This window comes from Lacerta agilis, chromosome 4, assembly GCF_009819535.1.
Source record: "Lacerta agilis isolate rLacAgi1 chromosome 4, rLacAgi1.pri, whole genome shotgun sequence".
NCBI lineage: Eukaryota > Metazoa > Chordata > Lepidosauria > Squamata > Lacertidae > Lacerta > Lacerta agilis.
In genome coordinates, this window is record NC_046315.1 from 51925049 (window position 1) to 51949211 (window position 24163).

At 42.7% G+C, this 24163-nt stretch overlaps 1 protein-coding gene across 1 annotated transcript in view; it reads left to right on the plus strand.

Moving 5' to 3' along the window:
• The first annotated feature begins 13173 nt into the window (after positions 1-13173).
• DYRK1A (dual specificity tyrosine phosphorylation regulated kinase 1A) overlaps positions 13174-24163 on the plus strand; it is a 57179-nt gene continuing 46189 nt past the window's right edge. The window contains exon 1 of the mRNA XM_033147017.1: positions 13174-13261. Coding sequence (XP_033002908.1) covers positions 13252-13261 — 10 coding nt within the window. The 5' untranslated portion in view covers positions 13174-13251. The remainder of the gene's footprint in view (positions 13262-24163) is intronic.

Consider the following 24163-nt stretch of genomic DNA (forward strand, 5'->3'; position numbering starts at 1 on the left):
CCCTTGCGGTAAGACTTGGAAAGTATACTGTCTTCCCTCCCATGTAAAAGCAAACTGATCTTGCGATTCTGCATCAATTGGGATAGAGAAGAAGGCATTTGCTAAGTCAATTACCGCATGCCACACCCCGGCGTTCTTCTCAATATGTTCTAACAAAGTTACCATATCAGGTACAGCTACGGCCAGGGGCGGGGCATGTTTGTTCAGTTGACGATAATCTACCGTCATCCTCCATGTACCGTCAGGCTTTTTCACTGGCCACACGGGGGCGTTAAAGGGAGATGCAGCCGGCCTTAATATCCCCACCTCAAGGAGCCCTTGGATTGTACGAGATATTTCTTCATGGCCACCTGGAAGCCGATATTGTTTAACATTTACAGGCTTGGCAGGTGGTGGTATCTTGAGTGGGGTCCACTTGGCCCTACCTACTGTGATTGCTCTGACCCCAAAAACGTATCTTCCTAGCGGGGTATAAAACTCCCGACCTTGCAACAGGTCTATCCCAATGATGTACTCTGGTACATGGGATATGTAGACTCTTGCCCAAAAGGGGAGCGAATCCCCCAAAGCCACACGCAGTCTTACTCGGGTGGTGAGTTCTTCCCCATCCCCATACGCGTTAATATATACAATCTCTCCCTTATGTTTTGCTGGATTACCATATATCAGAGTGACCTCAGCTCCAGTATCCATGAGAGCTAACACTCGCTGCACATTTGCTTTGGACCAATGAATGGTTAAGGGAATGTGTGGGCGCGGGTCCCCAGGGATAGCCGTCTTTATTGGCCTCACCGCTGGAGCCCTGCCACACCCCTATCCAGTAGGTTGGGGTATTTCCCACCTATGTTCTGACAAAGAGGGGTACAGTGACTCCGGGGGTGGGGCAGTCGGCGTAACCGTGCCCCTGACCCGGGGGCCAGTCCCCTCCTTTTTAATTTTCCCTGCACATTTTTGCTTCCACAAGTTGTACATTTCTGCAGTGGGAATGCCATCTATATCTTCCTTGCGAACCCCTGCTTCCAATAATTCCAAAAACATCTGCTTCCTCGTCACCTTAGGGGTGGAGGATGTTTTATCTGTCCTGGTGAAGGACTTCTTATCAGTCCCTGACTTTCCCTTCTCCTGTGCTATTCGGGCGCGGGGTTTAGCGACATTTTCTCTCTCTGCCTCCCCTAATTGTCCTATCAAGAGAGCAACTTCACCAACAGGTCTCCCTTGGGCGGGGCCCAGCAGCGCTAACAATGGGCCACGCATATGTGAAGGTGCGCCCTTTAACAGCCGCGCCCTCATGCCGGCAGTGAGACGCTGACTCTCTGGTCCCTGGAACCCTTGCTGATAGATCCCAGCCTGCAAAGCCATGCCACGCAGCTGTTCTATGGCTTCCTCAATGGTTTGCCAGGGGCCTGGCTGTTCTTCCCAATCCATTGGGGCGGGGTATCTGGCGTATACAGCCTCTACACACCACTGAAATAGGGAACCTGTTGCACCCAAATTAGGCATGCGCAAAAACTGATTAACCAATGTATCACGAGATAGGGTCCCCAATTTTACCAACTCCTCCCCCGTCAAGTAAAGACTGGTAGTTCCCTGGTCCCACAACCTAACCAGCCATTGGCTCAACCCCTCCCCGGGTTTTTGCCTGTTTGTCTTTGCCATTTCCGCCAACTCCTGCTGAGTGTAATCCCGTACTATCCGGGTGGCCTGGGCCGCTTGTGGGTTACCTGGCGGTCCCTTACTCTTGTTGGTCACTAGAGGACGTGCCTCAGCAACCCATTCCTCTTCATTCCCCTCATCTTCTCCCTCTGTCCATTCTGACTCCTCATCACTAGAATCCCAAATGTCCCCACTCCATGTCTTGGGGTCCCATTCCCGGGAAGCAATGAGGGCTCTAACCTTCCGAGGGTTAGGGATACACTTCTTTCTTACCCGCTTTGGGTGTTTCATTTTAGCGAAGCGAATAGCCATAGTGGCAGCCCGCTCCTTAGCCAGTTCTTCCCTCCCCCGAGCGCTTTCTAGCACCTCCTTAAGAATTGCCTGCTGGTCCTTTAAAGCAGCGATGTCCTCTAATTGCTGCTGTACCTTCCTCTGAGAGGCTTCTAATTGCTCCCAAACACTCCGGAGCGCAGTGAGTAGGACCCATCCAAGCCCCCCCACTGTCTTCTGCCCCGCACCTTTCTCTATCCCCATTAGCTGCAAACACTTAGACACAGCCATAGGGGTAGCACCTCCAAACCCAGCCATCTCAGCATCCCATGACACTGGTGGGGTCAACTGGTTCAAAATTTGAGCCACTGGTGCCCAAGCACTAGTGCTGGGCCAACCAGGGATATGGCTCTGGCCATCCTCCTGCCTAGGGCTTTTCTTCTTCCACCAGGGCATTGTCTCCAGATCCTGCTCACAGCGCCAAATGTTCTGCCAAGGGGCAGGGTTCTCCTTTTTTTGAATCTGGATCCAATAAAACACACAGATGGAAGAAGAACACACAAAAAAAGTATGCTTTAATTTTCTAGATACAATCAGACAAACGTAGCGTACCTGACCAACGCCCAAACACAAATCTCCTCCTCTTCTGCCGCCCGGGGCTTCAAGAGAGCAGCGGGAGAGATCCCTTACACCAGAAACCCCACAGCACCCAAGACCTAGTCTGTGGCGAAGCCCCCAATCTGTCCCCTCCATTCCCTTGCTTATATAGCTGACTTAAGTTTGATTGTTTTCACCTGGCTATCAGGCACCATTCCCGAATGGTCAGGGAATCAGGCACCTGAGTGTGGCTTGGCCAAGGTCATTGGCAGCTGAAGGTGTTCTCGACTAATTGCATCCTCCTCACAAGCAACCTTACTTTGCTAATTAGAGGAGGAAAAGGGAATAGGACATGTAACCTGACTCCTCGTGATTACAAAGATCTTCCGCGAGTTTCCACTACAACCTGTCAATCACCTGACATCACTGTGGCCCAACTTTGAATGAAAGAATTTGATTTGATTTATTATATTTCTATGCCATTTTCATTCAAATGAATCCCAAAGTGGTTTACATACAATAAACAACAATAATATGATGGAACATAACAGAACATCACAAATACAGCCTAAACAATATAGAATGAGGTTGTGTTTTGGATGTGGTTGTATCTTGTATGGTTTTGGAATTGGAAGGGCAGTCTAAGTGTGCTTCTGAATCTTTGCAGCCTGACTTGAACTCCAGCTGAGTTGCAAAGGAAGATCTGTGCCAAAAGGGGTTTGCAGTCAGTGCTAATCAGCTCTCACTGCAAACCCTGCTGAGATCGGATGCACTCAGATCAGCTGATAGCGCTGACTGCAAACCTCACTTTCAGCAGGGATCAGTTCAACTTTGGAGCTTCCAATTAGAACTCCCAAGCGGAACCAATCCCAGTGTGACTTGCATTTAGCATCAAGTTTCAAAGGTGCCAGATGAAAGCCTCACTTGCAAAGGAACAACCAAGAGCTCATGTCAAGGCTCCCTATTTTTCCTTTTCAGTTGTGTTTTTACCTTTTCCACACCTGACATCATATGTGATGTAGGCATGACTTGGGGAAAACTTCCCTGAAGGTCAAATCAACACCCATGCAGGCTGGAGGTTCTCAATTTCTGTTGTTTTATCTACTCAAGTGAAAAGAATGTAAACATGGGATGAAGGGAAAGATGAAGACCTGCTAGGTAGGAGATAGATTCTGCTGGGTGTGTGTACACTTCACATCTGTGTGACAGTGTTCGCAGTGCCATGAAGGGACTGTCAGTGCAATGCAGGCAATTCATGTGTTGATTGGTTGTTGCATGTTGCAATCGTTGCATGGAGAAAGCTGCATCGTAAAATCTCCAAGCAAGTTGCTGTGATCTCCAAGCAGGCCTGTGAAGACCCCGTCTAACAATCTGTGGAGTTGCCACAGTTGTAGATATGGAGCTAGATGGACCAATGATTATCTTACCTGGCATAAAGAAGCTTGCTGTGCTCTATCATTTTGCTTCTACTAACTTGGGCAAGAGACTGTTGTAGACAGCTCCCTAGAAACTTTATTGCAGACTCTGTACAAAGTAAGGAAGAATTTACACTTGATTAGGAAGTGGGCAATAGAAATATAATGCAGCTATAAAAATCAAGCATGCTTCTTCATAAAGTACATTTTAAAGTATGGAAAAGTGCAATAATAAAATAATTGGGAGATTGGAAAATATTATTTGGAAGAGAACTATAGAAAATTAAAATTCCTAAAATGTAAAATGACTGCTAAGCAGTTTTTATTTTGGAGCTGTGTAAATATATTGTTTAACAATTGGTGAATTATATATTTTCTTATTTGAAATTAAAACTAGAAAAAATTATTCTTGTAACTCAGTTGTAACCTGGGAAGAAGAAGGTGTAAAATGCTCATTTTCTGGAAACTACTGGGAAACGATGACTGAATCATTGTGGGTTGCTGGCTGTAGTCTTTTAATACAAGTGCCTCACCCTCCATGCAGTACAGTACAGTAACTGTTTTAACTACCGGTAACTTCTCCAATGTAGGGGTGCTTTCAATGTCAGAAAGTGATCTAAATCAGTGTGCGCACACCAGTGGTTTTCAACCAGTGTGCCATGGCACCCCTGGGGTGCATTGAATAAAGGTCAGGCATGCTGCAGGCAACACTGGCCTCCATACCCTTTTCCTTTCCTCCCTCCTCTGATGCCCTCTCTGCTTCCCAAAGTCTTGCACAGCTGTTGGTTGCAGTAGCCCTGGCTACAAGCTCCCCAGGCAAATGCTGCCTCATGGGCTGGCCTAGGGATGTTGGTTGCCAGGAGCTGAAGTGGCCTCAGAGTAAGCAAGCAGGTGGGCAAGGGAGCCCAGCCAGCCAGTCCACCAGCGCTTGCTGTTGGGAATGGATGGACAAGTGGGAGGTCGGGCAGGCAGGCAAGTGCCGCTCTGGCCTTTCTTGTGCTTGCTGTGTGCATGGCCTGCCTGGGAGCTGAGTGCCTGGTGCCGAAGGGGAGCCTTTCTGCTTTGCAGGCCTGGCAGTGCCCGCTGCTGCCTCCCAAGTTAAGGTTCTAACCTCACATTCACCTTTGGCCAGTCTCCGTTGGGCCACTAAGGCTAGGCGCATCCTCTTCCCAGGCGCCTGTGGGGCAGTGTGACAAAGCACCTCTCTTTGGGGCAGCTCAGAGACCAGAGGCGGCAGCAGCAGCTGCCCAGGGGACTCCCAAGGTGAGAGGAGAGGAGAGGAGGCTGGGGGAACACTCTGCAAGGTAGGGTGTTCAAAAAAGAGTGAGAGGCAGCCAGCTCTGCAGGCAAGGGGTGACATAACTGAGCTCCTGAGCCCCACAGGGGTGCCACAGAAAGAATGCAGTTGGTCAAGGGAGTTGTGGACTCAAAAAGGTTGAAAACGTCTGGTGTACACCACTTGAAAATTGCTGGAGACCTTGGGGGCTATATAAACTTTTTCATTTGATCAGTGGAAATAGATTTTTTTTTTGTAATGGATCCAGCAACTCCCTTTGTATTAATCTACAAGAATTTTCCCCAAATATTTTATATTGTATATACATAGCACCACAAAAATAGCAACTATACACCTTGTAGTTAGGAATATTTGTTGGAAATGTTCAGGAAATGATCCCAATTTCACTCACCCATGATGAACTTGTAAACAAATAACAAACCCCAAAACAGGAAACTGGTAAACTGAATTTATTTATTGTATTTATATATCACCTGGGTGGCATACAACAATATTAGTTAGATGGGTCCTTAGTTTTGCCTAGTGCAAGTCTCTTTGGAGTTTATAAACAAACAAAAAACAAAAAGCCCAATGTTGAATAATCTTGATTATAAAGTTAATCTTAAAGAATTTTGTAACTTTGCAATATCCCTGGTTATGTTAAATCAAAGAAGTATGTTTGTCCATAAGGATAGGCAGCGTTAATACAATTATGCCAAGGTGGCCTCTGAGCTTCCTAAGTGAGTAACATGATGCGCATGGACAACACAAAGCTCTCAGACATCCCACTTGGTCCTTGTCACACTTCCTTCTCCAGTTTTTAGAAATTGAGGTATTTTTTGCTTCCTGCCTTTTGCTTTTATTTGATGAGTGCAACACTTGCTTGTAGGAGAGATGTTGCCTGCTTATTTCGGGGTGGGGTGTAGATGTTTTGCAACAGTTTTTCTTCTGTGAAATGGGTGGATTGTTGTGTCCACAGCAGCTTTTTAGATTTTCAGATGTGCCCCAGGCCCCAAAAGGTTGGGGACCCCTGAATTAAAGGGACTGAGGATGGCAGAGGCTAAGTGCCAATGTATCTTCACAACAGGCCTCAGAAAAAATTATTATGCCAGACAGTCCTATGTGAGAAGAGCCCAGGAGCCAGTCCTGCCTCCATTCTAGATTATCAGTTTTTTGCTTCCAGATCTTTGACAGAGATGATGATTTCTAGTCCAGTTGAAGTTAGCATTTTAGGAATTCATCTTTAACACCAGCCATTTTCACAGAGGATGGTGGGGTTAGGGGCAACAAGCCTTACAGGAAGCCTGAGCTCAGTTGATTCCAGATCTCTGCTTGAGTAATACTTCCAGTTGGTTGCTTTGGGGTGCTTTGCATTCAGCTTGAGCTTTGCCCAGTCTCACTTGGAGCTATCTGTGACTCTGCTTCCCTGCCTGAACTCTTGCCCTTCTTTGCAAATACAGGCTTGTAGATGCTGCCTGTAGCAGGATAGTCTCCACCTTGAATCACTCCCAGCTTCACTCAGAGCTGTCCGTGGTACTGTTTCCTTGCTGAACCTTTGTTCTCTGCTTATTCTCCCCATGGACTCCATCTGAATATCTTTCTAGCTAACTGTGGTTTGAACAAATCACTTTCCCGTTTTGAAAGCAGTGGGAAACTGGGTTATTCCAAACTGCAAAAGGAAGTGTTACAAATATGCTCCCCTCCTGTATGAAGGAGGGTAGAATGTGAGCCAAGGCTTATTTTTGCATATTCTCAGAACAGGAAACAATGGTTTCTGAACTAGGTCTCTGTGTTACTTGATCAGGGATATTTTTGGTTGTTCTCATCAATAAACACAACCTGAATAATGACAAAACTAAGTTGCTATGAGCAGATGGATCCCACTTTCAGTTAGTTGCTTTCCTTCTAAATAGGCAGGTTTGAGATTTGTGGGCTACCCTAGATCCTCAGTTATTTCTGCCCCATGGAGTGTCTTTCACCAGCTATGGCTGGTTCACTTACTGCAACTGCTTATGGACAGGGTAGTCTAATCACACTTATCTGTGCTCTAGTAACTTTCCTCTTGTGTCAAATAGAAATCTCAGGATAGGGGATTTTGGGACAATGGTGTGGGTAGAAAGAATTACTCTGCCCACTTCCACAATTCTGGTGAGGAGTGCAATGGATGCTACATGTGATTTTAAATACGATGTCAGACTGCACCTTTGACTTTACTAGTTGTTTAGTCCTTCGATATTTAATAAGTTTGATAAACTTACTCAACAGAGACAAAAATATCTGAAGTGCCATGAACTCAAGCACAGAAACATTAGGTTTTGTATATGGATTTTTCACTATTACAGCATTTACTTTTGCATGGTTTGTGCCCTTTTGATTTGCACATGGATGTTCTGTGACCCATGAATCACACTTGGTGCATCATGCATACCTGAGGAGTAAAACAGATTTAGATTTCAGTGTAGTCCAGCTTTTTCCCACCTCACAATGACCCCTCTGATGGTGAAGAGGGCCTCATATCACCCTTGCTCCTAAAAGCATTGTTGGGCAGGACTGGGGTGGAGGCTGAGAGGCAAATTACTTCCTGTTCAGATATACAGTGAGGAGAGACAGCCTTTGCTACCAAAAGGATCTGGGTGGTGAGCACGGGTGTGTTATGCTTTTATTGGAGAAGCCCTGTAGCATATGTCCTCAGACACAAAATCCTCTTTTTTTACAGTAGTGAAGGTGGTCTCTGCTGTCCTTTGGTGCTGAAGGAGAGAAGTTTGGATTTAGAAGTAGCCCACTTTTCCTTCCTGTCAACCCTTTTTCATGAAATTGGTAAATGGGATAATACAAAATATCCTGATGATTCTTTGCGGTGGCATAATAGAAATCGAATTTTCTCAACCCTCACAAGTGCCCCACCCCTTCTGGGCTAGTGCATGTATGCTGTCCTCTTGTCAGATATATTTCACAGTGGCATGAGGGAAGTGCATGTGTACAGATCATCACCACAGTAGTGGAGCATTGGTATTTCTTATCTACTGATCTTTACTTGGGGCATTTTGTGGTCTTGTTGCTTATCACCGTATTCCTGTTTCAGTTGAGAGCAGCGCAAAGAGGTTTTCAGGTTGCATGGAATTTGGCTGCTTAAATTAAGGAGCCTCAGAGTGGAAACAACACACTTTCACAGTTGTGAACAGTATTCTCACAGCACTTGAGGGCTGAAACAGCAGTGTATACAAGCTCAATAGCGCTGAAAATCTAAAAATAGCATTGGTGCTATTATGCTTGCATGTGCTTGCATTGTGCCATTTAAAAAGTGACAGAAGAACAACATCCATTGTGTTTCAGTAATTGCTACTTCCTCTATGTAAGTGTGCAAATAGCCTTACTTGGATTAGGCTTTCTGCAAGAAACCTTAATCCCATGCATAGTTAAATTGTGTTTAATATTGAAGGAAGTCTATGTTGTAGTAGCCTTGGTGTTTGGTTTCAACCATTATTTTAAACTTTTATTTCCTCATTTTTGTTACTATTACTGAGTACTTTCTCCCCCTTTAGTTCCTGTGAATGTGTGATCTTTCTATCATGGGAATTTAATTCTGCATTCATGATACCCTTCTGGCTTGTGATCAGCTGTGGTTGGTTGAAGAATTTTCACTTGCCTTAAAGGAAACATCCTTCATTACAATGCTGGTGTTGCTTTTCAATTTATTTTTAATCAATGATTTAATATATAGTAAAAGCAGAAAACTGTTTAATATCTTATTTTGTACAAACATTTAAATAACAATCTATCTGATCACCTGTGGTAAGAATGCTTTCCATGTATCCAGGAAGTGAAACTTTGCACAAGTTGTTCAGTTCTCCTTTTTGAGTAAAAAAATTGATAGGTATGAGTGGGAAGGTGGGCTAGTATTTTTTCTGGGCTATATCATATTTGTGAGTTTGTTTTTATAATTGTTCTCAAGAGAGTGAAACAGTTGTGAGGAACCTTTGGCCCTACAGATATTGCTGAATTACAGCTCTGACAATCTTCTGCCATTGGCCATGTTTAGTGGGGCTGATGGCAGCTGTAGTTCAGCAACATCTGGAGTCCCAAAGGCTCCCCATTCCTGGTGTAAAATGTTTAGTGTTATGAACTGTATCTTTGAATTGGATCTGTTTAAAAATTCACTAGCTTTCTCAACTTTTCCTAAATTTCTTTGTCTTGGCTTGTAGGTAAAGCTTTTTAGAAGTTGTAGTACTATTTCACTGGTGTTGCATATTTTGAATACTCAATGCTATTATCTATAGCTCTTAGAAAAGTTTATCATAATATAAAGGCTGTTGTCTGACAAAACATACACTACCGAAAATGTCAGTAAAATAAATCTTGCAATTATAAACACCTTGGCTTTTAATGTCAAAATAATTAAGCATGCTGTTGTTTGTAGCATGCTGCATAGACTTGTTACTAAAAGTAAATTTGTTAGGACTGGGACCAGATTGCCCTGAATCCAAAGAAGTATACAACTAGTTCTGTGTGCCAGAGGGAGATTTAGACTTGTTTTTCTTTCCCCTCCTGTATTCCACACTGTAAAGTTTGCCATCCAAAGGTTAAAAAAAATAAATCCACTGGCTATGTTCAGCTCTTCAGCTTCTTCTACCACCAGTCTACTATTGTTACAGTATAGTAATAAGATGCTGCATATCCTTTGTTGCTCAGTATCATCATGTTTGTAGGTTTGTAATTTATTTTAAATATTTTATCCAACAGAAAAGGTGTCTTCTGTAAACTGTGTGATTAAAGCATTTTGGTCAGTATCCAGTTAACTTGTCTAATCAGTGCAAAGGTGTACACTTGCACAATGGATCTTCCTTCTCTTATCCCCCTGTGTGCCTCCTAAATCTGTCATGTGTTCCCCCCTCCCCAGCCCTCTGCAACAGATGTGGGAAGGACACAAGACATGTATGAAGAGAAGAGAGGTGGAAATTTTGTTGCACAAGTGTAGATTCTTGCACTGATGGAACAAATTAGTTGGATATCATCCCTTTCTGTGTAAAATACCAGTAGGTCTAATGAGTAATTAATTGCCTATGAGATAAGCTTGATTTGGTTTGTTTATCTAGCGTCCACATTTTTCTCAATTAATTTTCCTATTCATAGTGTTAACTAATATTTTGGAGTTCACTGGGAGTGCTTTCTAGTGTGTTTAAGCAACTCATGCAACTCTCATTGTGGAGCTTATGGGAGCTGAACAAAATCTGGAAGGCCACAGGTCCTCAAGCCTCATTCTAGTAAAAGTGACAGTTCTAGACCTGGGGTCAGCAAACTTTTTCAATAGGGGGCCGGTCCACTGTCCTTCTGACCTTGTGGGGGGCCGGACTATATTTTGAAAAAAAATATGAACGAATTCCTATGCCCCACAAATAACCCATAGATGCATTTTAAATAAAAGCACACATTCTACTCATGTAAAAACACGCTGATTCCCGGACGCTTCGCAGGCCAGATTTAGAAGGCGATTGGGATACGTTCGGCCCCCGGGCCTTACTTTGGGGATCCCTGTTCTACACAATAAACTATAACTTAAGAGGAAAATCAGATTCAAAGCCTAGAGTTTAGCAGAGTATATTAGCATGCATGTGTGTATTTTTAAAGTCCCTGTGACTGAGATCTCAGTGTATGACAAACACTTTCAGGAGAAAGTGAGTATAATATAATAGATATTTGTTAGTCCATTTCAAATGAAGAATTGGTTTCATTGTGTTGTGCCTTTATATTTTTGCCCCATTCTTTTAAGCTAGTGACTTTATTAACTGAAGTGTGATCAAGGTGAGTTTGAATTCATAAGATGGTAGAGTTCAGCCAGGATTTTGGTCTTTCTCATGACTAGGCTTGGGTTTAATATTGATGTATCATCCAAAACCTGTTTGAAATCCGTATGGTGATATCAGTATCATAATTTTTGACGTGGCAAGATATTGCAAATCATGGTGTGTGTGTGTGTGTGTGTGTGTGTATGTATGTGCACGCGCTATGCAAAAATCACAATGTGGGAAGCCAGCCAGTGCCGCTACATAACTCCATCCTTATTTCAGACACCGTGATATATCAGTATATAATGATATTTAGCTGGTGATGTATCATGATGTTGAAAACCAGATATCGCCCAGTCCTACTCATGACAAAGGAATGTGCTTGGTCTACAGTCTGGTAAGCAGACATAGGAAGTAAACAAAAGAAGCAGAGTGTGGAAAAATAAGTTACATTGTACAGAGCAACATAAATGACCCTTCTGAATTTATGGATTAAGGTACATAAGTTGATTCAGGAAATTATATAGATGTTGATAATAGAAAGAATCCTGCATAGGGCAATTATAACATTGTTACCACTTGGAGATGGCTGAAGTACTGTATTTTCCAGCGTATAAGACGACTGGGTGTATAAGACGACCCCCAACATTTCCAGTTAAAATAAAGAGTTTGAGATACACTTGACTGCAGATTCTCCACCCGGCATATAAGACGACCCCCGACTTTTGAGAAGATTTTCCTGGATTAAAAAGTAGTCTTATACGCCAGAATATACAGTATTTCAATATGACAGCAGCTCCATGTGAAAACCATAATTTCTGAAAGCCACTCTCACTATGTGTATTGTGTTTATTGTGGAGAAGAATGCATGTTGCTGGCATTGAAACTCTCTATATGATTTAGACAGTTTTCTTGATGTGTGAATTTCAAATGCTCTGACCAATATTTGGAACCATTGCACACAGAATTGTTTCCAGCTATATCAATGTGCTGGTCATCGGCCACACTGTACTAAGTCATCTGACTGTAATAGAGAATGGCCATTCTGGAAGGATGGTTAGCACAGACACAGTCTGGATGAACATTTCTAGGGTAGGGACCATGTTTCAGTTGTAGAGCACATGCTTTGCATGTCAAAGGCACCAGTTTCAATCCCTGGCATCTCATATTAAATAGGATTACAGAGCAGATGATGTGTAGTTCCTTAGGGCTACTCCAGTCTTGTCAGGGAGGCTTAAAACCTGCCCCTGTCCCATATCCTCTCTCTCTTGAATTTTCTTTGTCATTGCCTAAGAATGTGAGGAGGAGTTTGTCATCCTGTTTTGGCTCCCACCCCCCTGTATACCTGCCATGTATAACCCCTATATAAGGATGTAAGTGTGTGATTCCAGGCATTGTTAAAGACTTTTGTTAAATATCCTGGACAACTATTACTAGTCAAAGTAGCCTTCACTAGTGCTAGGCCAAAACTTGAAATTGTTCCCCAATTTCACAGGGCCATTCACTCCTGGAGAATTTGGGAGCTATTTATTGCACCTTTCATAGGTGGAATGCAGATTTCTCATAACATTTTAAAGAGATGTATATTCTCACCTTATTTTACTGTACAATGTGGCCTAGGAAGTCTTTTTTTAAATGTTGTGAAAGTAAAACCACTTTGGCCATTCTGGCAGCATGAAACTCTCATTCTGGCCTTTCAGCTTGGCAACACTTCTTGGGGTGACAACATGATGTTGTGTAGTCATATGGGTGCTAAGCTCTTAAGGTGCTTTTAAAGCTTTTTAAAATCATCATGCACACACTCAGCCATGCAGGGCTTCCAGTGTGGCAGCACTTCCTGAGTTTCCCACATGACTATGCAATGCAGCTGGCATGAGAGCTTCATTCTGCTTTTACTTTACACAGTGCTTGAAGAAAAAACAGTAAAATGAGGTAAGCACAGCCCCCTCCTTTGAAAACAGGAATAAATTTATCTGAACTTTTCTCCCACTCTATCCTTTTTGAAAGCATGTTCTGTGTCTTCCCCTTCTCAAATTGCTAAAAGAAAGGCAATTGAAGGTTTTGAACATCTCTAATCATTACTGGTTTAGATACTCTGACCTGGGATAAGCCAGGTTCCTGTGTTCTTACTCCATTAGATTTTGTCTGAATCCACACAGGTAACTAATGTTTTTTGTTTTCACAGTGTTTGCTGCTGGCCTCTCCCCACGTCCCCACCCCCCACCCCACAGGATGGTATGATATTTGAAAGAAGACGATGCATACAGGTAACTCTTTAAGTTTCAAAGTACCTAAAAGTTTCCTGATTTATATTAATCGCTGTATAATTTGATTTTATTAAGTCAGACTTGTAAATAGGCACTCTCTTGGTAACCTGTGGCAAGTAAGTCACCAAACAAGAAAGCTTGTCAATTGGAATATAATTCATTGTTGTATTGATGTGCTAAAACTGGTTAACATCAGCTGGTTGTACATGAAGCATAATGAGGTGGTAGAATATTTTTATGTATTTAGTTAGCTTTATATTCCACCCACCACGGAAGCCATGGCAGGATACATGTTTCAGTAAACTAGCACATGAGGTTGAAAAGTTCTAGCTCAACCGTTTGCTGTTCTGTTCCATTTACATAAAACATTTTTAATTAGGGGATTGATTGTCTGGTCTGAAGTGGTATGTTCTCTTATATTGTATCTGTGTGCTACCATTTCATTCTGCTGCATGTTGTGGGCAGGAAAATCAGAAACTTGCTTGAGAGGCATAACTTAGATAAAAATATTAAAATGGCAAGTTTGGCATCTTGTAAAATAATGGAAAAATGGTTTCAAGTTACCGGTATTCAGAGTTTGATCAGCTTGTGAACCACAATCGTTTCCCCCCCAGTAACATGGATTACAGAATAATGTTGGCAAAGATTATTTCTTTTCAGATAGTTTTGTACTGCATTTTTTATAGTGAAAGTAAAGGGCATTCCCATCAACTACAGCCAACATGGCCATTGGTCAGGGATGATGGCAGCTGTAGATCAACTGCATGTGGAAAGCCAAAGTTTACCTACCTCTACTGTTTATGTATAAACAATATATTGTACAAAAAATGGTTTCAACCATCACAATGCCTCCCCTAAGGGTTCTCAATATTATAAAGCATTTTTCTTTGGCTGAAGTTCTATTTTATAAAACAATTCATAATGAGAAGACAAATGAAGTGTGTTTTTTGGGAATAGTGCAGAACTGGAAAAGTTTGTGGTTCATTGATTTATCTTGTGTTTTTGTATATGTAGTTTACAGTGGAGTCTTCAGGCTTTGCTGTCCTGAGATTTACCTTTAACCATCACCTGGAATATTGGATATATATTTTTTAAATTAGCAAGCTGGTTTTTCTCACATCTCTTCCACTTACCTCTTCTCCACCTTTTTCTTTTGCTTAAAAGTGTGTTTAAAAAGTGTTCACACTTCTTGAAGCATCAGATGGACAAAAGTGAACTTGAACACACAAGACAGTGATGGCCAGCAACTTGAATGGTTTTAAAAAAGGATTACAGGATAACAGTGGCCACCAACCCTGATGGATACCATTTTTCCTCCAGTGTTGGGAGAATTTAGTACAGCAGCTTGCCCCACCCCCTTCCCGCATGACACAGCTAATTTGCTATAGAAGGACTCTGGTTTACAATCAGATAATTTTTTTTGAAAGATGGATATCATTTTTCATGTGCTGAATCCTAAAGTTCCAGAATAATGTGTCACGTATCTTTTTAGCTCTTTTGCAGAATGATTGTAAATATATTATCTTTATAATGCTTTTTCTTTTGTATTTATCTAAAAGAGAGTGGTGTGTGTATATGTATACACGGACACATTTTTTGGGGGTGGTGGTGGTGACCCAAAGCCTTTTGGCATTATCACTGTGTCCTTGGAGAACTTAGTGTGTCCCAAGAAAGAAATTAATGAAAATAGAGGCTCCTATAAACCAAAACTACTCATCTAAAGATATGGCTGCATGTTCTGTGTTTGCTTCTTTCCTGTAAGGAGGCTCGCCAAGACCAGAGGTTCATTTACCTAGTGGGTGGACTCTTAGAGAAAAGGTAATCATTACTCCTCTGGAGAGAGCAGGTTAGAGTGAAATATACTTCTGAATTTAATTAAAAAAATAAGAATGCTTTGGCTGTTCAGAAATACTGGTTTATTCAGAATTTATGTATTTCCAAGTGTTGTTGGTGAGAGAAAACTCATCAGCTGGCAATAGTGGCAGTAGTACTTTAAGTCAAGTATCAAAAGTAATGACTGTACTTGATTGTTTTGGCTTCATACATTTGCTATCTTTAATGGAGGGGAAACTTCCTACTTTGAGGTGTTTGGGATTTGTGCTCATTGAGAGGTAAGAAAACTAACAGTTTATTAAGTGTAAGTCTTGACTAATGCACAATAAGACATTGGTTACCTAATAAACTTAATGTATCAAATCCTAAATCTGAGCATTTATGACTTCAGTTATGACAGATTGTACTGACAGAAAGCTTTATCTTAATATAATTCATTTTGATACTTTATATTAAGGCTTTACTTAAATATAATATGAAATTCAGAAGAATATGAATCTGTCAAAGCTGTAAATACCAGTGTCTCACATCCCATGGCAGGTCTTCAGATTTGTTTGCTTCTGTTTAAAACCTATGCATATTTAATTGAGGGAAAGAGGAAGATAGAGGGATTTATGCATGCATGCCAATGATCTCCTGATTGACAATTCTTGGTTGCACTAGTCCTTCATGCAGAAACAGCTTTACAGGTTATATTTAAATGAAACAAGCAACACAAGAAATTAATATTTTTCTCCCCAACAGTTTTATTTTGACTGTCTGAGAAACGTATAGTTAGACAATTCCTGGTCTAAATTATAAAATGTAAATTTATCTCTAGATTATGATTTAGGCCGTAAACCTGTACCTACTTACCTTAGAGTAAGGCCTAATGGGCACACATATATAGGATTGCATTTTGCAGCCCTTAGCCACTTAGCTTATTGGCAGAGCTATCATTTAGGCTTCGTTTTCAGGAATGAATTTTTCATTGGTTATTGTAAATCAGTGCACTCCCATAGAATATAGGGGCATGCTTGCAGCAATAAGAGAATAGGCTACTATTAAAGTATCATGCTTTATCCTTTATTTGGTAGAAGCTCAAATTCAAAATACCTAGCTGAGAATGTAGAAGAAAAAGACTGTCTTTTTCTACATGATAATAAATATTGAAAATAATAATAATTATAATATCTATACATATTAGATAATAAAATAAAGCCTTGTTGTGTGAGAAAGTCTCTAGCTAGTCAAGCTTCCTGTTTCTACAGAAGGCTAGTTGCAGACCTTTATAGATGTTGAAATATTTTGGCATTATATAATGCCAGCAAAAAATGCCTCTTCATCATTAAGAGTTAATAAATCCACTCATGAATCTAGGTGGAGAATCCTTTACCCTGATGACAACACATTACAAGTCACCATACATCCATTGAATTGCACACTGTTCTTCTGTGCTTATTTCCCAGCACCAACCAGTGAAATCAAATTATATATATTGTTGCTTATATATTGCTCATATAATATATTGCTTATATATTGTTGTTATACAACTCTGTGGTGCAACCACATTCAGAATACTGTGTATAGTTTTGGTCCTCTCATCTCAAAAATGGTATTGTAGATAGAGGAGAAAAAGGTTGTAGAAAAGGGCAACCAGAATGATCAAGGGGATGGGAAAAGATAACAGTATTTGGGACTTTTTAGTTTAGAGCAGGGGTAGGCAAACTAACGCGGGTGGTGCTGTGAGTTAAATCACAGAGCCTAGGGCTTGCTGATCAGAAGGTCGGTGGTTCGAATCTCCGCAACGGTGTGAGCTCCCGTTGCTCGGTCCCAGCTCCTGCCCACCTAGCAGTTTGAAAGAATGTCAAAGTGCAAGTAGATAAATAGGTACCACTCCAGCGGGAAGGTAAATGGCATTTCTGTGTGCTGCTCTGGTTCTCCAGAAGCGGCTTTGTCATGCTGGCCACATGACCTAGAAGCTGTATGACGGCTCCCTTGGCCAGTAACGCGAGATGAGCGCCGCAACCCCAGAGTCGGACACAACTGGACCTAATGGTCAGGGGTCCCTTTACCTTTACCTAGGCAAACTAAAGCCCAGGGGCCAGATGCGGCCCAATCACCTTCTCAGTCTGGCCTGTGGACGGTCCAGGAATCAGCATGTTTTTACATGAGTAGAATGTGTCCTTTTATTTAAAATGCATCTCTGGGGTATTTGTGGGGCCTGCCTGAAGAAGAGGAAGAAGAAGAAGAGTTTGGATTTGATACCCCACTTTATCACTACCCGAAGGAGTCTCAAAGCGGCTAACATTCTCCTTCCCCTTCCTTCCCCACAACAATCACTCTGTGAGGTGAGTGGGTCTGAGAAACTTCAAAGAAGTATGACTAGCCCAAGGTCACCCAGCAGCTGCATGTGGAGGAGCAGTGATGCGAACCCAGTTCACCAGATCACAAGTCTACTGCCCTTAACCACTACACCACACTGCTTGGTGTTTTTACATGAGTAGAATGTGTGCTTTTATTTAAAATGCATCTCGGGGTTATTTGTGGGGCATAGGAATTCGTTTTCAAAATATAGTCCAGCCCCCCACAAGGTCTGAGGGACGGTGGACCGGACCACGGCTGGAAAAGGTTGCTGACCCTGGTTTAGAGAAAAGAACTCGTGGATATCCAATGAAGCTGAATGTTGGAACATTCATGACAGATAAAAGAAATTACTTCATGTAGTGCATAGTTAAACTATGGCACTCGCTCCCATGGGAGTCAGTGGTGGCCATCAACCTCGATGGCTTTAAAAGAGGATTAGACAAATTCATGGAAACGAGGGCTATTAATGGCTATTAGCTGTACTCTGCTTCCACAGTTGGGGACAGCAGTGGTTCTGAAAACAGTTGTTGGAAACCACAGGAAGAGAGAGTGCTCTTGTGCTCGAATCCTACCGTATTTTACGCTCCATAAGACGCACCTTTTCCCTCCTAAAAAGGAAGGGAAAATCCCTGTGCGCCTTATGTAGCAAAGGCTTCGCTCCGCGGCCTCCCCCCATTCCCCACCACATTCGGCGGGAGGTGGGGAGAGGCAGTGGCGATGTTGCTGGATCGTGCCAGTACCTCTGTTCGCCGAAAGAAGCTTCTTTCTGCGAGCGGAGGTGCTGGGCACGATCCAGCAACATCTCCGCTGCCTCCCCCCACCTCCCGCCGAACGCAGCGGGGGATGGGGGGAGGCAGCAGGAAGCGACGGGGATGTTGCTGGATTGTGTCAGCACCTCCGTTCGCCTAAAGAAGCTTCTTTCTGCAAACGGAGGTGCTGGGCACGATCCAGCAACATCTCCGCTGCCTCCCCCCACCTCCCGCCGAACGCGGCGGGGGATGGGGGGAGGCAGCAGGAAGCGACGGGGATGTTGCTGGGTTGTGCCAGGTGCTGCCACGATCCAGCAACATCCCCGTCGCTTCTTGCTGCCTCTCCCCATCCCCCAGTGCGTTCGGCAGGAGGTGGGGAGAGGCAGCTGCGATGCCTGTTTTTGGGATTGGTGGGCGGCAGGGAGGTTGGTGGAGGATTTCCTCCACCACCCCACGCGCTGCCCTCCGATCCCAAAAGCAGGCTTTTGGGATCGGTGCAAGGTGCGGGGTGGTGGAGAAAACAGTGGGGATGCTGCTGCTTTCTCCACCACCACGCGCGCCAATGCCAAAAGCAGGCTCATCCCCGCATGCTTTAAAGGGACATGGGGAGGAGGGGAGAAACGGAGCGTTCTCCTCTCATCCCCATGTCCCTTTAAAGCAAGCGGGGATGAGCCGCTGTGAAGGGAGAAGGGGCTCCCCCTCCAGCGTTCCCCTCCCTGCCTTTTAGAGGAGGAAAACCAGGAAAATATATTTTTTCCTGGTTTTTCCCCTTTAAAAAACAGGTGCGTCTAGTGATCCGGAGTGCCTTATGGACCGAAAAATACGGTATTTGCAGGTTTCCCACAGGCATCTGTTTGGCCACTGTGAAACCAGGATGTTGGAGCAGATGGGCCATTGGCCTGATCCAGCAGGCTCTTCTTATGTGCTTATAAGGATATCCTAAAGACCATAAATTTGGTTGCAAAGACCAACCAAAATGCAGGGACCACTGCACATCATGGTATTCTGTGTAGCAAGCATGTACTATATAGCTTGGACATTTCATATCTGAACTACTAACAACCTGATGCCCCTAATTAGCCTACTCTATATTCCATAGAGGCTAGCCTAGTAGGAGTAAGGATTTTAAAAACAGTGCTTGCTTTCTAGGGTTGCTTGCCATCCCACTCACTTACTTTGTTCAGAAAACTAGTTAAACCTTTATCGTTTTTTAGAGCTTTGGAACTGGATGGATAAATATTTCTATTTATGTCTAATTGTATTTACTTTCTACTGTGTTTAACAGTATATAATAATTATGATAAAAAACTCTGGGTTGGAAAGCTATGTTAACTGAATTGTGTAATCATTTTTTTTTATACTTCAAGCTTTTCTGTTTCATCTTTTCCTTGTAAAACATTTGAGGGCCATGTATATATAAAAGCGGTCTCAAAATGTAATAAATAAAATAGCTTTAGGTGCCCAAGGTGGATTATGAGCTTCAAAATATTTTTATTTAAATACTGAAAGTTAATGTAGAGGTCCTTTGTATAAGTATTCTTTACTGAAAGTGAAAAAGATATTGGAAAACAAGTAATAAAAACTATGCTAGCTCTTGTGGAAGGTGTAGGTGGGACTGAGGTGATACTTGTTTCCATTAGGGTACTTCCAGGAGTGAAGTTTTCCTTTCTGAGATTCATGTGGCTAACAAAGAAATCAAAGTATATGAGCATTTAAAAATTGAATTTCATTCAATGTGCGTGACAATATTTTGATTATAGCTGGAGATGACAAACTGTGGAATGATAGATGTCTGGAATGTTGAGAGTTGGAAATTTATGAGCAGCTGTGTGACTTTTTAAAGTTATTTCTATTTTGAAACTCAGACAGCATAATAATAGTTTGTTATTTTGAAATTGTTGACCAAAGTATTACTGCCAACATGAGAAAGAGAAGCTATAGCAGCCATAATTTCTGACAGTATATTAAAATGTACTGGGTATTCTACAGTACCATGACATGCTCTGATCCGAAAGTTGAAGACACAGTGGTTTAGACATCTGAACCCAACCAGGCTAACTAACTACTGATTCCAGGTCTGCTAGTGTTTCTATATGCACATATGCATGCACATGTGCTCACAGAAAAGCTAGTATGTAGTGGGAGGGAGCCAGTCGGGTTGGGCTTTAGGGCCCTACAAAGTGATTGAAGGCAGGCATAATGTCTTAGGAAGCAGGTGACTCCCAGGATGCACCATGTCACTTCAGTCTGTCATGTTCTTGCTTTGACATAGGCAAGTCTGTCTTTCCTGCTTGATTTGCTGTTTTCTCTCAAACTTTTCCTCTATTAAGGCTTGTTTTTCCATTTCTCTCCCCTCCCCATATCTTTGTGTATGTGAATGGGGTCTGGTATGGCCTCCTCCCGCACTTCCCATGTGGGTGTATGGTTGGTCTTGTCTCTCCTTTGTTACTCTGGCTGCCATTTGGGTTGTTCTCCACTCTGTTTCTTTTCTCCTTCTACTTCCTTCAACTGCCCAGACAAGCAGGCCATCGTCTCTTGCCACTTGGTAAGGATATGTGGATCCAGGGTGTGGTCAATGTGTCTTTGCAGAAGTGAGGGATCCCAACTGCCTTGAGAGAGATTGCCATCCAGCCGCTCCTGAAAAAGCCCAACCTGGACCCATTTATTCATAGGAACTATTTGTCCAGTTGCAAATACAGTAAGCCTGCAACTTGTGTGCATTTAACTTGTGCACGTTCAGCTTTACATGCTTGGCATTTTAAAAATCTAAAATAAATAAAATGGGCAGAAAGAGGAGAGGCACCCAGGAAAAACGTCATTGGCAATCCCAATGTGTTTTGACTTTAAATGCAATCCCTGAAATGTAACCCCTGCATAAGTTGCAGACTTACTGTACCACTTTTGCGGGGTAAGGTGGTAAAGAGGATTGTAGTGCGACAATTGCAAATACTCTTGGGTGAAACAGATTATTTTGACCCATTCCAGTTTGAATTCAGGCCTACATATGGAACTGAATTTTCCTTGGTCACTCTGACCTTTATTGGGAGAAGGATGGCAGGAATGTGACTATTATTACTTTATCTCTTGATGGCTTTTGATACCCTTGACCATGACTTCCTCCTGAGCTGACTTAGTTTTCCAACCACCCAAAGATAATAATCTCACTATCTCCAGGAACTGTTTTGGTAATGCAATGGAGTGATTGTATTTTGGTCCCCTGGCTATTGTGCTGGGGAGTGCCACAGGATAGCATTCCCCCCCCCCCCCAATGCTATTTAACATCTGTTTGACACACTTGGGAGTGGTCTTTAGCAGTTTTGGGTCAAAGTGTCATTAGCATAAAGTCATACCTCTGGTTACGATAGCTGCAGGTTGCGTTTGGCATGGGTTACGAACGCGCCGAACCTGGAAGTACCGGAACGGGTTACTTCTGGGTTCTGCGTGTTGTGCATGCGCAAAAGCGCTAAATCGTGCTATGCGCAGAAGCGCATATTCTGTGCTTCATGTTGCGTTCTGCTCATGTTGCAAACGGGGCTCCAGAACGGATCCCGTTCGCAACCAGAGGTACCACTGTATTTCTTTGTAACATCTGAATTAGTAGAGGCCATGTGTCATGGCAACCTTGCCTTTGGTGTTGCTGTGAGATAACAGCCGGCTCGTTTCTCGACTTTCAAAGCATTTTATTGTCCTTACTAATTACAGAGCTATAAAACACGTCTGCATTCCATTGCTACAAACATCCTAACTGCTGTCTTCCGTTTTGCGCCTCTTCCAGCACAATAACCTCCGGGTGCCTCGGAAGTGACGCGTAAATCTCTTCCTGTCTCTCTTTCTCCCTTCCCCCTGTTTATTACTGACGTCAGTACTCCCCCTTTCTTCTGGCGATATCTCTAAGAGAGGGCTGTCATCATCGGACGTATCTGTTGAGATTAATGGGGCCGGTTCTCTATACCCAGCCCCCTCCCCCTGCCTGTCTGCTGTGCCGCTTTCCCTCACTGTTCCTCCTCCCACGCTCCTTTTCCGATCCAGGCTTGTCTCCGTGACACCATGCGAATGCTGGCCAACCCGTGCCTGGACTTGGTGGTGGACTGGATGAGGGCCTACAACCAGAGTCTGAATCTGGGCAAGATGGCAGCCCTTGTGAATGGGTGGTTCACAAGTCTGGATATTTGGTTAATTGCCTGTTTTGAATGGGGTTGTACTCTTCCTAAAAGAGCAGGTTCATAATCTGGGGGTGCTCTTGAATCCATCTGTTGTTAGAGGCCCAGGTGACCTTAGTGGCTATGAGTGAATTTTACCACCTGGTAAGAGAGATATCTGTGGCTGTTTCCAGACCTGGAGAGCCTGTCCACTGTATTCTATCCTCTGATTGGTTTATTGCAATGCACTTTTATGTGGGGCTGCTGTTGAGGTTGGCCTGGAAGCTGCACGTAGTGTGAAATGTGATGTCTTGACTACTCACTGGGTCAGGTTATCTTTGACATACTATGCTGCTTTTGAAAGTTATCTGCCAAGCTAATTTCAAAGAGCTAGTACTTGTGTAAAAGCCCAGTACGGCTTGGGACAAGGATAACCAGAAGATCATCTCACCTCTTACATACCCAACTGTTCACTGCACTCTGCATGATAGGATACCATTTTATAGGAATTGGGACTTAAGTGTGGTGGCACTTGCCCTTTGGAATTGCCTCCAGCTACTTATTAGACAGGTACCATTTCTATTGCCTTCTTGGTGCCTACGAAATAACTTCCACGCTCAATAAAGGATATCTTTATCCTAGTCTGCATCTGTATTGGATCTTTTTAAATTGCTTTTACGTATAGAATTGTATTTAATTGTTTATATATGGATTTGTTTTTGTTTTACAATTTTCTTATTATATGGTTGTAAGCATTTTATAATTGTGTCTTTCATTTTTATAACCTATCCTGGGACCTTATGGTAAAGGACAGTCAAGAAATATAATAAATAGAGAAACTAGAAAGAGCTAATAATGCATCATACATTTGGTCCATATGTCTGCTACCTAGCTCATATACCTAGTTACTGTTGTATAGCTAGAGAGGGGAGACAGAGGGTCATCTAATGGGGCAGAGTAAAGAACCCGGAAGGGAATCCAGCAGGTTCTTCTTACGTTCTTAGGAAGTGCAGTTGCACAGTTTTTTGAAAAAGTGCCCACCAGCCATACTCTATTCCTGTTGTACTCTGTTTTTGTTAACAATCCACCCACCCACTTTCATATCCTAAGGACCCAAGTTATTCCTAACACCCTTGTTTTTGCAATTTATGGGTGAAATTTAGTACAGAACTGAAAAGTAACAGGGTCTTCATTGCAAGAATGACCTCAATGAGAAATACATTTGTTTTCTGGGCAAGAGGTTTGGGAGAAAAGAGTTCACAAAGGGAGCTATCAAGGGAGAAGTGGGAGAAACCCTTAGGATGGCATGTTGCTTAGGGGCATGCCAATAGTGGTTGATAATCTCTTGGAAGGAGAGTGTTGTGTTTCCCACCCCATTTCTGTGGCTATTTAATGTGATAGAACTGATGATACGGTGATAGCTTGACTTTGCAAAGGTCCTCAGTATAGCAACTAGGTGTTCATAGGAAATGGTAGTAAAACAAGCCAACATTAAGCAAAACAAAACATGGCTTGTTTAAATGAGCCTGGCCCTGGCTTGTTTAGCAAAGAATGTTAAAACAAATTATGGTTTAGTGTTAACATCCAATGTGGGTCATTTCCCCCCCTTCTGTTACTTAGTTAAAATGTTAAACCTAGAAGATGGCAACTAACCATAATTTCCTGTTTCCCTCCAAATCAGGAATCTATGGTTACAACATTTGGAAGAAACTAGGATCTTTAACTTCAAGCTGTGGTTTAAGATTTGGCTTTTTGTAAAACTGGTAACCACTGTTTCCTAATTCAGGCAAAATGGGAAGCTATATTTAGTTGGAGATCTCTAGGTTTAATTGAGG